Genomic DNA, 15753 nt, shown 5'->3' with positions numbered 1-15753 from the left:
GATGATTTCTCTGACATGTGAAACGGAATAATGGGAGGCCTTTTAAACTTTTCACAATCGAGAGAGAGATTAAAATTTCTTTTACTTTTTTATTTTGGGTATTAATAATTTAATTGATTTAATTGAAAAATAGCTGTTTTGGTATAGAGTTATGCCTTTAACTTACAAACGTCAATAGAAATCCAGTATGATGTCCTATAGTTGAGGAGGAGAACAAAACACCCTTTATAATGGCGTGGAAACCTTCCCCTAGCAAACGCGTTTTAAAGCCTTGAGGGGAAGCTCGAAAGGTAAAGCCCGTAGTTGATTTGAGCCGTTACATCTCGAGTGTCAAATAAAAAATTGTGAGCCTCCAAAATATAGTTGTAGTGAAGTTTCGGGGTCTCGAAGGGGCGTGGAAACACATAAAAACTATGGAATGAAAATAAAAAAGAGATAGAAACTCCAATTCCTTCGAAAATGGTCAGATCTTTGGCACAAGAAGAAGGGGTTGATCCGTATCATCTTGACTCGGGTCTGATTTCTCTATTTTTTTTTTAATAATACCAAGTTGGATTCTTTTACTACCCGTATTGAATAAAACATACTGAGCCAAATCTTGTTCACGTAAAACCTGCTTTATTTAGATCGGAAATGTTATGGCTCGAATCCGTAGTCAATTCCGTTTACAATAGACTTGAACAGTGATAGACAGATAGATAACTATTTAAATATTTTTTTTAAAATAAAAAAAAGAAGTAAAATAAAGAATAATTTTGGAAGGGAAAATAATTTTGGGATCCCAAGGTTTTTACTTTACACCGAAAATGGCACCATCTTGGGGGAATCATGGCAAAACTAAGCACGCTTGGATTAATTGTAAATAATTATTTGAAGCAATTATAAAAAATTAAATACATTAAACATCATTATATATTTTTCTCCATTAATAATTAAAAGAATAAATAAATAAATATATATAGATATATATATATATATATATATATATAGGGGCAATGATGTATATAGCTTTAATTTGCTTTTACATTAAGAAGACATTATGAAATGCACTATACTCACCCCATAAATCATTTCATCTCCTAAATACCTTTAATCACTTCACCTCTCATTTACTCTTCCCTTTTTATTTTTTTCATTTCTCTTTCTATTTTATTTACATATTATTATTATTACTATTATTTTTATGTATTAATTTTTTTTTAATAGGTGATAAACTTTTTTATACTTTATTTTTAAAATATACTTAAACTTTTAAAAATACCCATTTACTTTTTGAATACTTTTCTTTTTAAATCTTTAAATTTTCAAAAGTTTTATTAATACCATTAAATTTCATAAACTTTTTTAAACTTTTTAAAAAGTTGACGATTTATGTTCGTAGATTGACAATACATATTTTTTTTTGTTTGAACTTTTTTGTCATTTTGATCTTGGTTGTTTTTAACTTTTTCACCCGTATATCAACGATGACTTATAAGGTATATATAGACGGTTTCTGTCTATATATTAACTGTAAGTATTTTTTCTGATTATTCTATTATTATTATTATTATTATTATTATTATTATTTTGCAAGTGTTAAGAACGTCTGCTGAGTTTTAAAAAGTTGAAGAATATTAAAGAAACTTCTTAAAGTTCAAATGTACTTTCAACTCATGGGTACTTTAAAACAAAATACGAAGCTTTCATCAAAAACTAGTAAATACATTTTTTAAAAATTTAGGAGTGTTATTGAAACTTTTGAAAGTTTAAGAACATTTTTATTATTAATTTAGGCTATAAATCAAATTGCAGAATAGATAAAATTCTATCCTCGAAACTATTAAGATAATTTGAAAATATCTTCCGTGCATGTCTTGTGGGTCATAATCTATTGTTTTTACCGTATGGTTGTAATACTCTCTTCCACTTAAACTAGTCGTCATTGTTCGACATGATTCTATTGACATGACCTTGATACCATGTTAGAAATCATGAATCTCTATGATGGTATGATATTGTTGACTTTAAGCATAGACTCTCATGGCTTTGCTTTGGGCTTCCCAAAATGTCTCATGTCAATGGAGATTATTTCTTTGCTTATAAACTGATGATCATTCTCTAAATTAGCCAATGTGGAACTCTCTCCAAACGTCATATCAGTTTATTTTTCTATGGCAGCTATCCTAATGGGCAATTGGATGTGTATTTAATTTTCCTACACACAGGCCAAACTTACGAATATGGACCCTGTTGTGAGCCGAAAGCAGAACAAATGTACTCACAACACCAATGAACGGAACAAAGAGACACCAAGATATTTACATGGTTCGGAGAGAAGAAGTTCCCCTACATCCACGGGTAGCAACCAATAACTAATAAAACAAAGCGTTACAAGTGAATACCTCACTATCACACTATATAGACTCTCACCAATATGTCGCTCAATGAATACAATGTGACACACAAAACATTCCCAAATCCCGATATCAAATTCCGATATGACTAAATCTAATTCAAATAACCAAATCAAATCAAAACTTATGACAATTTACAATAGCCCACCAGCACACCTCCTCGACCTCTTTCTGGTCCGGCGAACATTATCTGGTAGCTGTTGATGTCGGACACCCGTTAGGAATAGCAACTGTCACGACAACATTATGATAAACATAATGATCAGTACTATCGTGAAGGATAAGGGATATCTCCCAATGCTGAGCACACAATAATGTATGAGGTTCCACCATTTTTCCATTTTTCCATTTTCATTATCATTTAATACAAGTCCGTTAGCGTCTTCCTTCATATCATATCATTTCTCATATTCGTTTATCATATCATTAATCATATCTTTCATGCGTATATCGAGGTTGTATTTCATGCTAGTTCGTCATTTTGTATGTCAATCATATCATTCATGTCACACATATATTATATCATAACATTACCATGTTTTGAAACATAACAATCCATATCATGTACATATCATATCATGTTATATATCATATATCATAACAGTCACATAGCATATCTCGGGCATGCCTTCAACATATCTTATCATAGCTATATCAATTCATCAAACATATCTTACCATAACATATAGCATATCATTATCATATTATATTATAATATATATATTAATACATACATCGTTCCCATATCACAACCATTTCGTAAACATGTCGCAATCATATCATTCCATATATATATATACTGGTTATATCGTTTCCTAAACTTATCTTAACCATATCATTTCATGAACATATCCTACTCATATCGTTTCATGAACGTATCCTAGTCATACCGTTACAGAACATATCCTAACCATATTGTTTTATCAGTCTATCATAATCATATCATTTTCTATACATAACCTAATCGTATATCTATCGTAACCATATCGTTTTCTATACATAGCCTTATCATATCGTTTTATCAATTTATCATAACATATCATTTTCTTTACATAACCTAACCATAACGTTTTATGAACATATCTTAATTCTATTGTTACATTACGTATATCGCATCATTCTCATATCCTATCTCAAACATATTATTGATCACTTCATACTGTAAGAGTTATCATATCATTCACATATCATAACATATACCTATCATATAATAGTCATATCGATTTATAAACAATTCACACATATCAAATATATGACACGTGCAGAATTACAGGACACGTGTCAACATCAAATATAATCATACTGATAGTAAGATCACTTACTTGGTTGACCTTAACTACATTCGATTCTATTTTCAAGGTTGATATGCCACACTTTGCTCCGCAAATCGACCTCGCGTATCTCATCTTAGACTACCATCATTAAATTTATACCTATCAACACAAGAGATCTCCGAGAAACAATACTGTCGGTCCTCCACACTTCATATAAATTTGGTATGGTTTTTATAAATAAATGTCTCATAGCTGTATTCACTTATATTATACATTAAATTATTAAATTATAAATTTAATCTTCAAAATTTCGTAGTTTTTAAACTTTCAAAACTAAAAAAAAAAACTAATTTGTGTATTTTAAAATTTATTAGACTCAAAATTAAAAATTCTATAATTGAATTATATTAATATATCTTTTAGTGGTCGAGTGGTTAAGGTATGTGCCTGCTAAGTAAATGAGATTTTCCTGCTGAGAGTTTTTTGTTGTTTGACTTTGAACACATAGGCTGGGAGCCCCTTATTAGTTGAAACTGTGTTACATTTTGTTTAGCCACATATATCATCAAAGTTGTAAGAGTTTATTAATAAATCGAGTGGTTAAGGCGTGTGCTTGCTAAGTACATTGGATTTTCCTGCGAGAGTTCGAATCTCTCAGGCGAAGATCTTTCAAATTTTGTTACTTGGGTCCGGGCTGGTTATTAGTCGAAACCATGTTACATTTTGTTTAGCCACTAGATCATCAATGTTGTAAGAGTATATCAATAAAATCATATTGGCAAATGAAAGTTGCTTTGGCCGAGTGGTTAAGGCGTGTGCCTACTAAGTACATAGGATTTTCCTGCCAGAGTTTGAATCTCTCAGGTGAACCTAGAACCTATTGATTCCTCTCCTTGAACAGTAAACTCCTGAACCAGATTGAACTCCTTGTTCCGTTATTGTTCGTTATTCGAAGGCTCGTAACCTCGGGCTCATAGCTTCGCTCCTTCCCCTTATTGAACTCCTTGTTCCGTTATTGTTCGTTATTCGAAGGCTCGTAACCTTGGGCTCATAGCATCGCTCCTTCTCCTTCACCTCGTAAACTCGGTTTCACAATTCCATTGTCTGCCCCTCTATTCCCTTCAAACACTCTTTTACTCTTCTATAAGTGGTTAAGGCGTGTGCCCGCTAACTACATGAGATTTTCAAGAGTTCGAATATCTCACACGAGGTTATTAGTCGAAACCATGTTACATTTTGTTTAGCCACATAGATCATCAATGTTGTAAGAGTATATTAATAAACTCATATCGGCAAACGACAGTCGCTTTGGCCGAGTGGTGGTTAAGGCGTGTGCCTGCTAAGTACATGGGATTTTTCGGCGAGAGTTCGAATCTCTCAGGTGACGATCATACATTCTGTTATAGATCATCAACGTTGTAAGTATATTAATAAACTCAAATTGGCAAACGACAGTCGCTTTGGCCGAGTGGTTAAGGTGTGTGCCTGTTAGAGTTTGAATCTCTCAAGCGACGCGACGATCTTTCAAAAATTTTTGGGCCGGTTGTTTGTTTAGCCATATAGATCATCAACGTTGTAAGAGTATATTAATAAATTTATATTGTTTAACAACAATTGCTTTGGTCAAGTGGTTAAGGTGTGTGTGCTTGCTAAGTGCATTGGGTTTTGCTGCAAGAGTTTGAATCTCTCAGGCTATATAACCTTTTCTTGTTTACAGGACTAACGTTGTCTTGTTTTGTTACAGGACTTGGGTACTATACTAGTGTTTTTTCTAGTGAGTCCAATTTTTGTTGATTATGGAGTGTTGAGGGTTGTTGTGTTAGATACCAATGCTAGTGTTTAGTTTGGTGAGTCCTAGGTCGGGCTCGAGAGATACGCAGTTAGTTGTTTCAACGCAGGTTTGTTGTGTTACATGCTTAGATACTAAAGTTAGTGTTTTATCTAGTAAGTCCTAGGTTGGGATGGAGAGATAGGCCAGTTAGTTCTCTGATGGGATAGCCCACATCCATTGGGTAGTTGTATTTTTCCGCTTTGTCTGTTGACTCTTAGAGAAAGGAAAATTAGTTCTCTAGTGGGATAGTCGACAACCATTGGTCTGTGTTACAAGCTTAGATACCGATGCTAGTTTTGCCATGGTTTGCCTTGTGAGTCCCTGACCAAGTTCGAGAGAAAGGCGATTTAGTTCTATGATGGGATAGCCCACAGTCATTGTGCAGTTGTATTTTTCCACTTTGTCTATTGAGTCCCAAGCCGAGGGCGAGTTAGTTCTATAGTGGGATAGCCCACAGTCATTGAGTAGCTGTATTTTGTCGTGTTTTAGCTGCAAGTCTCGAAGACTGTGAGAAGGTTCATCAATGAGATAACCCATAAGTAGTGCACAAGTTTTCATATTCTTTCTGGAGCACAATAAAGTTTAGTGGGTTAGTGGGTCAAGTTAGCAGCCAGTCGGATGTTCAAATGGTCATCCAGAGATGTCAAGATTAAGTGGTAGAAAATTTCACAATCCACGATGCGATTGTGCCATCGAGTAAGTCATCAAGGACGAGGACTATTTTAAGTGAAGGATAGTGTCATAACCATACTATGATAACAGTAGATTTTGATCCCTACATGCAGATCGACAAGGTGGTGATTCTCAAGTGGCGTCCATCCAGCCACGTGAGGGATGAAGCAAACAACTCTCATGATGCGACTGAGGAGGACGGTGCATCATCCAATACATGAAGAAGAGTGTGCATTAAAGCCAAGTTAGGCATAAGTAAGGTTGGAGAGAAGACATGATTGTTGAAGACAAGCTTGGAGAGGGTCAGGTAGGGCCCCATGCCATAACCTTAGAAGTCGGAGTTTCGATACGAGTCTCAGCATGTGGCTCACAAAATTTGGTGTCAATCGGACACCCAACGAACGCTCCATGGGACCGTATGGCTACTCGCCAAAATTATGTGTACTCCAGAAAGATTAGAAATGTGTCTAAATATACTATAGGGGAGACATGGTGTCAGCTCTCTACCAACTTTTGACACTTGTGATCTAAGTAAGGTGCCTTGTGGCACACAGCTTCCTTTGAAATTGATATTTCAAGGACAATGTCAAACGTCATGGGTGTGCTAAAATTGCTCCCCAACCCATATGCCAAAGGTTGGTATATACACTCATTATCCGGTACGGAGTCTATAAATAAAATGGAACGGACACAAGAGGGTTTATGCTCCAATGAGAACCCGATTGGGTAGATGTCCGAGATGTTCCAATACACGAGTCAGTTCCAATAAATATGTACGAATAAGTCAAGATAGTCGAGTTGTCTCGTGATGACGATTGAGATGCGACGTTGACATAAGAGTCTTTGGCCTAGAGTAGAGACAAGGTTGAGTCGAATGACATGTTTTAATGTAGAAGCAAGTCAGCTAAACATGCAATTGAACATGCATGCACGAGCAACATGTGTAGCCGAACAAACTTGAATTTTACACAAGTTGTGTCTCGTTGCTGAAGGAGAACCTCGTCTAAAGTTCGACGAAGTCAAAAATACGAGCATAATATGTGTGGAATTTATCACGAGCCTGTCAAGATCATGAGACAACAGAATTAAAAAGGTAAGAAAGTTGAATTTAAAAACTCAAGAACTAAAATGATACTAAAATCTAAGGGAGAGGTTAGTTCATAAAATATTTGTTTATTCATTTTTTAAGATATTTAATTAAATTTTAATTTTAATTTTAAAATATTTTTTAAGAAATTATATTTAAAATAGTTACAAAATTATTTTAAAAAATTCGGACAAATATAAAAAAAAATAATTATGAAATAAAAATAAAATAAATAAATGTATATATATTTGCATTAGAGACAAAAATATATTTTTTAAAATCTTGAATTGATTTGATTAATTCAAAAGGAAAGCAACCAGCCTCAACCAAGTAAGAGTCAAAAAGTATAATTTTTCAACTAAAATAACTAAAATGGTATTGTAATAGTCATATAATAAATAAAATACGCCTTGACGGTCAACAAGAGTCGCTTTGGCCGAGTGGTTAAGGCGTGTGCCTGCTAAGTACATGGGGTTTCCCCGCGAGAGTTCGAATCTCTCAGGCGACGTTTTTATTTCGCTTTTTTCTGTTACTTTTATTTTTATTATTAAAACCCAATAATCGAGGCGTCTGCGTGCTAAATATTGATGCTGACTGTTCTATTTTTTAAAGAATAAAAAAGTAAAGAATCAAAGTCAACCCAAATCACTGTTCTATTTTTTAAAGAATAAAAATGTAAAGAATCAAAGTCAACCCATATCTCCATAAATCCTTTTATTAGTCATACTTTTAAGACTTTTTAGGTAAATATCATTTTTTTTTTAATTTTAGAGATTGTGACTAATATTGTGTATGATGCCTTCCTCGGTGTCTCGAGTGACCAAGTGTGAGTCACTCATTTGATTCGGTAATAACAGCAAGGTACTATTTATTTAGCTTCGTATACAAATTTGTTCACATCCTTCAATGCAGGTTCTTATGGTCTCGTGAGAATGGGAAGTGGTTTCCAAGTCTAATAAATTTTGAGATATTGGTTTGAAGATCGATAGTGAAGATGACTCGGTACTATAAGATGCTAGATGTGTGCCTAGTATCATGATAGATTTAATTTCAACGAGAACTCTTATATGTTTCGTACTTTGTTAGTTGAATGAATTTGTAGGAGTCAATCTTTGAGTCTACCAAAAATATCAAAGATAATTGTTGAAACACGAGCATAACCTTGGACCTTGTTCCAGTGGGAGACAAGATCGTTGTCTTGTGTACAGGTCGGAGATTGTTGAACTTGTGGAGAAAGATTAGCCAATGGACCTCTTAAGAGAACTGTGAATGTTTGCTTAATCCACCACACCTAAATGGTGTGAAAGTTATCTTATTTATAATCAAATAAATTACAAGGATATGGAAATAGTAATAAATGGAAATAACAATAAATGGAAAGATACTATAGTAATAAGGCAAATGTTAGATATTTGCCTTATAATAAAATATCAAATATAATATATATGGTAAACTATAATTTATTACTAAATATCCTTAACACCCCACCGCAAGCTAAGCGTCGGATTTAAACGAACGTGAAGCTTGAATCTGAAAAATTCAAAGAGGTTGAGAAACACTTTTCGCGAAGATGTTAACAACCTGGTTCAGAGGAGGCGTAGAGAAACACTTTCTTGGCCATCGAAAACTGCAGAGAGATCGCCGCTCAGCGGCAATGCTGCCTTGGCTTCGGTGAGAATATGTCTAACCCATGAAGAGGGATTGTCGCTTAGCGACGATGCTGACTTGGCTCTGGTGAGAATATGTCTAACCCCAAGAAGTAGAAGGGGAAACCTAGAGCAAGGGACAAAGACAATGTTGAAGCCGGAAGAGTCGCCACATTGGGCGAATGAGCCAATTTTGGCGAGAAGGGCAGCTGGAAGAGTCGCCACATTGGGGCGAAGGAGCCAATTTTGGCGAGAAGGGCGGCGGCAACTTGGTTGGCGAAGATGCCAGTGCGGCGCCCAGATTCCAAAGGTAAATCTCTGCAGAAGGTCGATGGGCTTATTGAGATTCTGTATATTTTCGAAGAGGGATGCTGATGAAGATCCTAAGATTAGGGTTTTTGCGAAGGATGAATGATGAAGGGAAAAATTGGGAAGAAAATGAAAGAGGCTATGTTTGGAAAAGGTGAGGTTGTATGTACAGAGTATGGCGAAGGATGATTTGGAGGTCAAAAAGGTGGAGCCGAAGAATAATCAATCGACTCTGCATGTGACAGCCATGACGACTGCCCCTGCGGCATCAAAGACAACAGTGGTGGTGGAGAAGAACAGTAGAAGATTTCAAAAGCCATTGAAAAGAAAGGATCTAGGTTGCTAAACCAAAATGGCTCTGATACCATGTGAATGTTTGCTTAATCCACCACACCTAAATGGTGTGAAAGTTATCTTATTTATAATCAAATAAATTACAAGGATATGGAAATAGTAATAAATGGAAATAACAATAAATGGAAAGATACTATAGTAATAAGGCAAATGTTAGATATTTGCCTTATAATAAAATATCAAATATAATATATATGGTAAACTATAATTTATTACTAAATATCCTTAACAAGAACAACATCAACCCATTGTGCAATGCTATGTTGACTACCTTTTTGTTGGAATATATATAGATATATCTGTTTACTGTTGTCAACTTATCTCTTGAATGTGAAATTCGAGGATTAATGTCCGATCCACAAGGACATATTGCGTTTGTCGATCTCATAATAGGTATATTTTGTTCTTATTCTCTCACCACTGTGAATAAAAGATCTCATAATAGGTATATTTTGTTCTTATTCTCTCACCACTGTAAATAAAAGTTTCAATAAACGTTAAATATATTTTTTTTAAGATAATCAATATGGGTGAAGTAATAACAACAATTTTGGACATTAATGTCAACATATTTCCAAAATTGAGAGGAAAAATGTAAACATACTTTTTTAAAAAAATTATCAATAACTCAACACAAACGGTAAGATTTAGTGAAAATATTTAGACTAAAGTTAGACATGAAAATACGTAATATTTTCACCAACAGCTTAATTCTTAACGTTATTTTCAAATGAGCATGGTTAAAGTAATAGTTATCTCTTTTTTTAAGTCGAATCTCTTGCTCATTTTCGAGTTGGGTTGAAGACCCATGCACCCTTCTCCTCTCCTCCTTACCCATTTGTTGTTCTTTTTGAGTTTTATGTTGCTTTGTTGTGGTTTTATTTAAGCTAGAACTTAAAAAACAAGGATCAAAATGTTGACTCTCTGGTAATGTTATGTACATATGTTCTTAATAATATATTGGATGCATGTTTAATTGATAAGGAAATAAAGTAGCTGAATTGTAACACATTATGTGGGTTTAAAACATGAATATATAAACAATATTGTCTTATCAAGGAAAGAAATGTCTTGATATGCTTTTGTACACATAAATGACAAAAACAACAAATGATCCAAACCCTTTGCTGCTAACAAAACACCATGTTTTGAAGGTACACAAACTTACCAAAAGTTGTCTCTCAACTTGGGATTTGTAGAACAGAAGCCCTTTCTTTTGCACTGCAAAACGCTGCTTTATCTTCAATCTACCTTCCCACCTCTAACTCTCTCAGCTGTTCATTCTTTTATTTTGTGGGGTTTTATTGACAGATAAGAAATCATATAATATATGGGGAAATATATATATATATAATGAAGAAATGAGGGACAAAGAATATATATATATGTATGTGGGATTTTTGTTTTCCCCTTCCAAAGAAATTGTAAAATAAATGAAGATTTGGAGAGGTTTAGAGGTTGGAGATCAAAGGAAATGAGGCAATGAGGATATATCTTGCATGAAGCTTTCCAAATCCCATTCATTATTACCCATCTTCAAGCTGTCTTGTAAGTGTCCATGGCTTCCCATGTCTCCAAACATCTCCTCCACATCCAAATTCTGCTCATTTGTGCCCACATACTGACCAAAACTGCTTTTATTGTTCATTAATGGAGGGTGGTTCATCATCTCTTCATGTGGAACACATACCACTTCTCTTTCAATTTCCATTGATCTTTCACCCTCCAAACATCCATACCTAAACCGCTCTTCCATTCTCATTCCCATTTCTGTCAAGCACCCTCCTCCTCCTCCTCCTCCTCCTCCTGGTGCTTGCAGGAAGCCATTGGTGGCCTCGGCCACAGAGGCCATTTGGAAGTTGTTGTCTACAAAAGCCATGGATGAACCGTCAAATGAGCTGGATCCTGTTGCCGAAAATGGTAGTTGGGAAGACGATGAGGAGGTCGACGATGAATCCATGCTTATGTTCATACTCATGATGTCGTGTTCTTGCATTGCCATTATCCCTCCATACATCATGTCGAATCTAGGATCTGATGATTCATGGCTGTATGGAGAGGACGAAAGGTTGTTTTTTAACCTTTTCTTTAACGTGGAATTCCAAAAGTTCTTTATTTCGTTGTCTGTTCGTCCAGGCAAACGAGATGCAATTTGAGACCACCTGTTGATTGTTTCCAAAGAAAATTGGATTGATTAGTCTGGAAACTCGAACAAAGAATTGATGCATAAGGGAGCCCCTCAAACATGCCAAATGTTTATAAATCCGACACCATTTGAATAAAGATTTGATTTACAACATAACAAGTAATGCTCATTTTTTCACACCATCTTTACAAAATTCCTAGGAATGCAATGTATTCTCTATGTAATATGACGTGAAATCCATGACATTACCACTGTTGAACACATATAAACCAAATAATCATATCATATTACAACCATAACTTATCTAAACAAAGCTATCACGAATGACAAGTTTCTGGATTTAGTGACCATATAGTTTCCCAAAAAAAAAAAACTCATTTGAAACTCTCATTTGGGTATGAAGAAAAATGAGTGAAGGAGGGAGAGAGGGAGAGAGAGAGGACCTGTTGCCTATGAGGGAATGCAAATGCACAATAAGCTCTTCTTCCTGGGGAGAGAAGGCTCCACGTTTAAGGTCAGGGCGAAGATAATTAATCCAACGAAGACGACAACTCTTGCCACATCTCTGAAGCCCTGCATTCCTAGCAATGTCACTCCAACAGCCCTGCCCATTGTTCAACATATACCTCATCAGCTTCTCGTCCTCCTCCGGCGACCACAGCCCTTTCCGGTATTTGTTCTTCTCAGCATTCTCTTTTCCGGGAACCACTTCCGGTTTTCTCATTCTTATGTTTTTTTTGTTCTTTCTCCCAACTGAGTTTGGTCACTGCATGGAGAATTGTACATATATATGTGTGTGTGTGTTGTGAGAGGTATGTACAGAGAGAAAAAGAGAAGGCTTCATGGCGTGGTAAGGGTGATGATGATGGAGACGGTTGGGGATGCTTTGGTTGCTTGAAGAATATGGGTTTGAATGGTGAATGTGTTGAGAGAGAGAGAGAGAAGATTGTGTTGGTTGGTTGCTAGGTGGAGTGGAAAACGGATTGGAGGGGGACCTCCATTTGTGTATGTGTCTCTCAATGGAGAGAGAGATAGAGAGGGAAGGGGATGTTTGGTCTTCTTGTCTTTGACTCAATTCTTGTCCTTTTTTTTGCATTTTTCTTCACTCACAAGGTAATCATTGTCTCTGTATAACAAAGAGCTACAGTTTTGCTTCCACTTCACATAATAATCTCTCTCTCTCTCTCTCTCTCTAGAGACACGTGACTATGAAGAATAAACCTAGAGAGAGAAAGTACATTGGTACTTTGGGATGTGTTTCTCTTAGTGTTCCACAACTTGATAAATGTTTTTCTTTTTCTTCCTTCCATTGATCCCTTCAATTCAAGATTGGACACTGTCCAATTATTTTTAATTCTCTGTTCATGAGATCTCCTTTCATTCAAGGCCACTGTTTGAACAGATTTCTTCACCGAAGTAAATGTATAACACCAAATCCTACAACCATTTGCCTCTTCTTATGACAAAAGCATGACTAAATCTTCGAAAGAAAATTGATTTTCCTAAAGAGACATCATGGACATATCACCTTCCTCTGGTCTCTAATGTACAAAATGGATAGATTGATTGTGTTTTATTTGAATAAAAGTTAATTGGTCTACATGTCCACACTTAATACATGTTATAGAAGTGATGGAAAGAATTTGAAGAGTTTGGAGGTGTGAGATCCCACATCGGTAGGAAAGGAAAACGAAGCATTCCTTATAAGAGTGTAAAAACCTCTGCCTACTAGACATGTTTTAAAAACTAAGGAAGCCCGAAAGGGAAAACTCAAAAAGGACAATATCTGCTAGCGGTAGACTTGAGTCATTCCAAATGGTATCAGAGCCAAACACCGGGCAATGTGCCAACAAGGACGCTGGGCCCCTACGGGGGGTGGATTGTGAGATCCCACAACAGTTGGAGAGGGAGAACAAAACATTCTTTATAAGAGTGTAGAAATCCATTTTAAAAACCTTGAGGAGAAGTCCAAAAGGGAAAACCCAAAAAAGACAATATCTACTAATGGTAGGCTTGGGTCGTTACAAATGATATCAGAGCCAGACACCTAGACAGTGTGCCAGCGAGGACGCTGGGTTCCCGAGGGGGGTGGATTGTGAGATCTCCAACAGTTAGAGAGGGGAACGGAGCATTCCTTATAAGGGAACGAAGCATTCCTTATAAGAGTGTAGAGAACCCAGAGGGGGGTGAATTGTAAGATCCCCATCAGTTGGAGAGGGGAACAGAGCATTCCTTATAAGGAAACGAAGCATTCCTTATAAGGGAACGAAGCATTCCTTATAAGGGAACGAAGCATTCCTTATAAGGGAACGAAGCATTCCTTATAAGAGTGTAGAAATCTCTCCCTAGCCATTGGAATATTTCCAATGAATATAATAAGTTGAAAACCTGGTTGTTTTCTATAACTTGATGCGGGCCAAACTTCCTCAAGAAGATGGATCATAAAAGCATACAGCAAGAAGTGGGGCCTTCAACACCCCGATTTGATCCTCAAAAAAATCTCATGGTATTGGTGTGCCCTTCCAACATTTGGTACCTTTTCTTTTTCCTGTTTTCAAGAGAAGAGAATGAAAAAGAAGAGCCAAAATTGTAATCAAACAGATCTAAAATAATTGTAGTGGGTACACAGTGCAATGCAATAATCAAAAACTTAATCTAATAAATATGGTAAATCAGCTTGTGAGCATTCTTGATAATAAAGTCACATGAACAGATATTGCTTGCTACATCAATTAAGAGATAACATGACCCATCTAATAGTTAGCTCCATTAATTGCAACAGTAACTCAAATTCCTTCATTACCAACAACAATTTCAAGCAATCTAGCTAGCCTAATTGATTGTCTACGTGGTATTTGTGTATTCTTATCCAAAAACATACCCATCATTGCTGTCAATTGCTTGGAATGCGCATAAAAATTATACAAGTATTCCATACGTATTCATCACCCTTCCCTATTCATTCTTACCTGATCAAGAACAGAGTTTGCAAGTTTAGATCCTTTCTGATAACATAGATTTTGTGCAGGTCATGCTACAAAAATTGATATCACTAAATCACAGATACACTGCAAAAGAGCGAAACACAGACAGAAAAATTTTAAAAAATGAAAAAGAAAGAAAGAACTAACCTACCTTCTTTCAAGAAAGTCTTTTTTAAGCAATTCGTTCCTCTACCTAATCCCTCTCCCTGCATGCTAAGTTTGAGAGAAAGAAAATCCCTCTATGCACCATATTATCGGGGAAAATACATCACTATTTCCAGTCATTGTCACAAAGAAAACAGTTCTACAGGTCCTTGTCAATTCATGAGATTGCAAGGGAAAATATATTGTTTTTTAGTCTGAGCATCCCTATGTTTTCCCCACTGAAAGAGTAAGTAATTTTCCTGAGCAAAAAAGAAAATGGGAGACTCCAAAGTTACTCAAATGTTCAATAAAGCGCTCTATTCTATCTATATACAGCTGTACCAAAAATCCAAGTCATGATTATGATCCAACACAAAGCAACATCCTACTTGGATACAAAGATAAGAAAACCAACCTGTTCCTCAATACAACTGGCAATCATCAGTGACACAAGGAGAATTTAATTGCAGATTTCTTTTTTCTTTTTTAAGAACTTGTATTCATATCAAAACAAAAGCTTTTCGACCCAAAATCATGATACATAAAGTGGAAGAACTCAAAGAAACCTCAGATAAAAGGTGAATGTCTTTCATGTTAGTGCTTCTATTGAAAGTGCCTCTTCTGCATCTGAGACCCCAAGAGATGCTGTCATCATAAGGAAAAGCAGATCAGAGCTACAAAAGAAGTCCAGCTTTTTATATCCCAGGAATAGCAGATGGCATTTGGTGAATACAGAAAAGGCAAATGAAAGATATATACAAAAATTAACATAGTAAAAAAATCATTGAACTTCATATAAATCCAGAAAAGGACAAGGGAAAATAAATGGCAAAATTAAAACACTGAAATCATTGGACTCCATTCCAAATGTAAAGCATCATGATTTTCAAAGTGCAGGAAAACTAAGATG

General features: G+C 35.6%; 1 protein-coding gene and 2 non-coding genes across 3 annotated transcripts; 2 read left to right on the top strand and 1 right to left on the bottom strand.

The window, feature by feature from the left end:
• Positions 1-4972: 4972 nt before the first annotated feature.
• On the top strand, positions 4973-5057 carry TRNAS-GCU. Its single transcript has one exon. It is a non-coding gene; the product is annotated as a tRNA-Ser (tRNA).
• A 2629-nt stretch (positions 5058-7686) lies between these two features.
• Positions 7687-7768, top strand: TRNAS-GCU. Its single transcript has one exon. It is a non-coding gene; the product is annotated as a tRNA-Ser (tRNA).
• Positions 7769-10602: 2834 nt separating this feature from the next.
• LOC111441550 (myb-related protein 305-like) lies at positions 10603-12444 on the bottom strand. Its single transcript, XM_023078589.1, has 2 exons — positions 12159-12444; positions 10603-11731 (listed from the first exon to the last, which is right to left on the bottom strand). Exons 1-2 carry the CDS (start codon positions 12437-12439, stop codon positions 11035-11037), a joined length of 978 nt encoding a protein of 325 aa, XP_022934357.1. The 5' UTR covers positions 12440-12444; the 3' UTR covers positions 10603-11034.
• Between the last annotated feature and the right edge of the window lie 3309 nt (positions 12445-15753).

Source organism: Cucurbita moschata, unplaced genomic scaffold, assembly GCF_002738365.1.
Source record: "Cucurbita moschata cultivar Rifu unplaced genomic scaffold, Cmos_1.0 Cmo_Scf00004, whole genome shotgun sequence".
In the NCBI taxonomy this organism is placed as follows: Eukaryota; Viridiplantae; Streptophyta; class Magnoliopsida; order Cucurbitales; family Cucurbitaceae; genus Cucurbita; species Cucurbita moschata.
The sequence above is the reverse complement of the archived record's forward strand: the minus strand, read 5'-3'. Positions and strand labels throughout refer to the sequence as shown.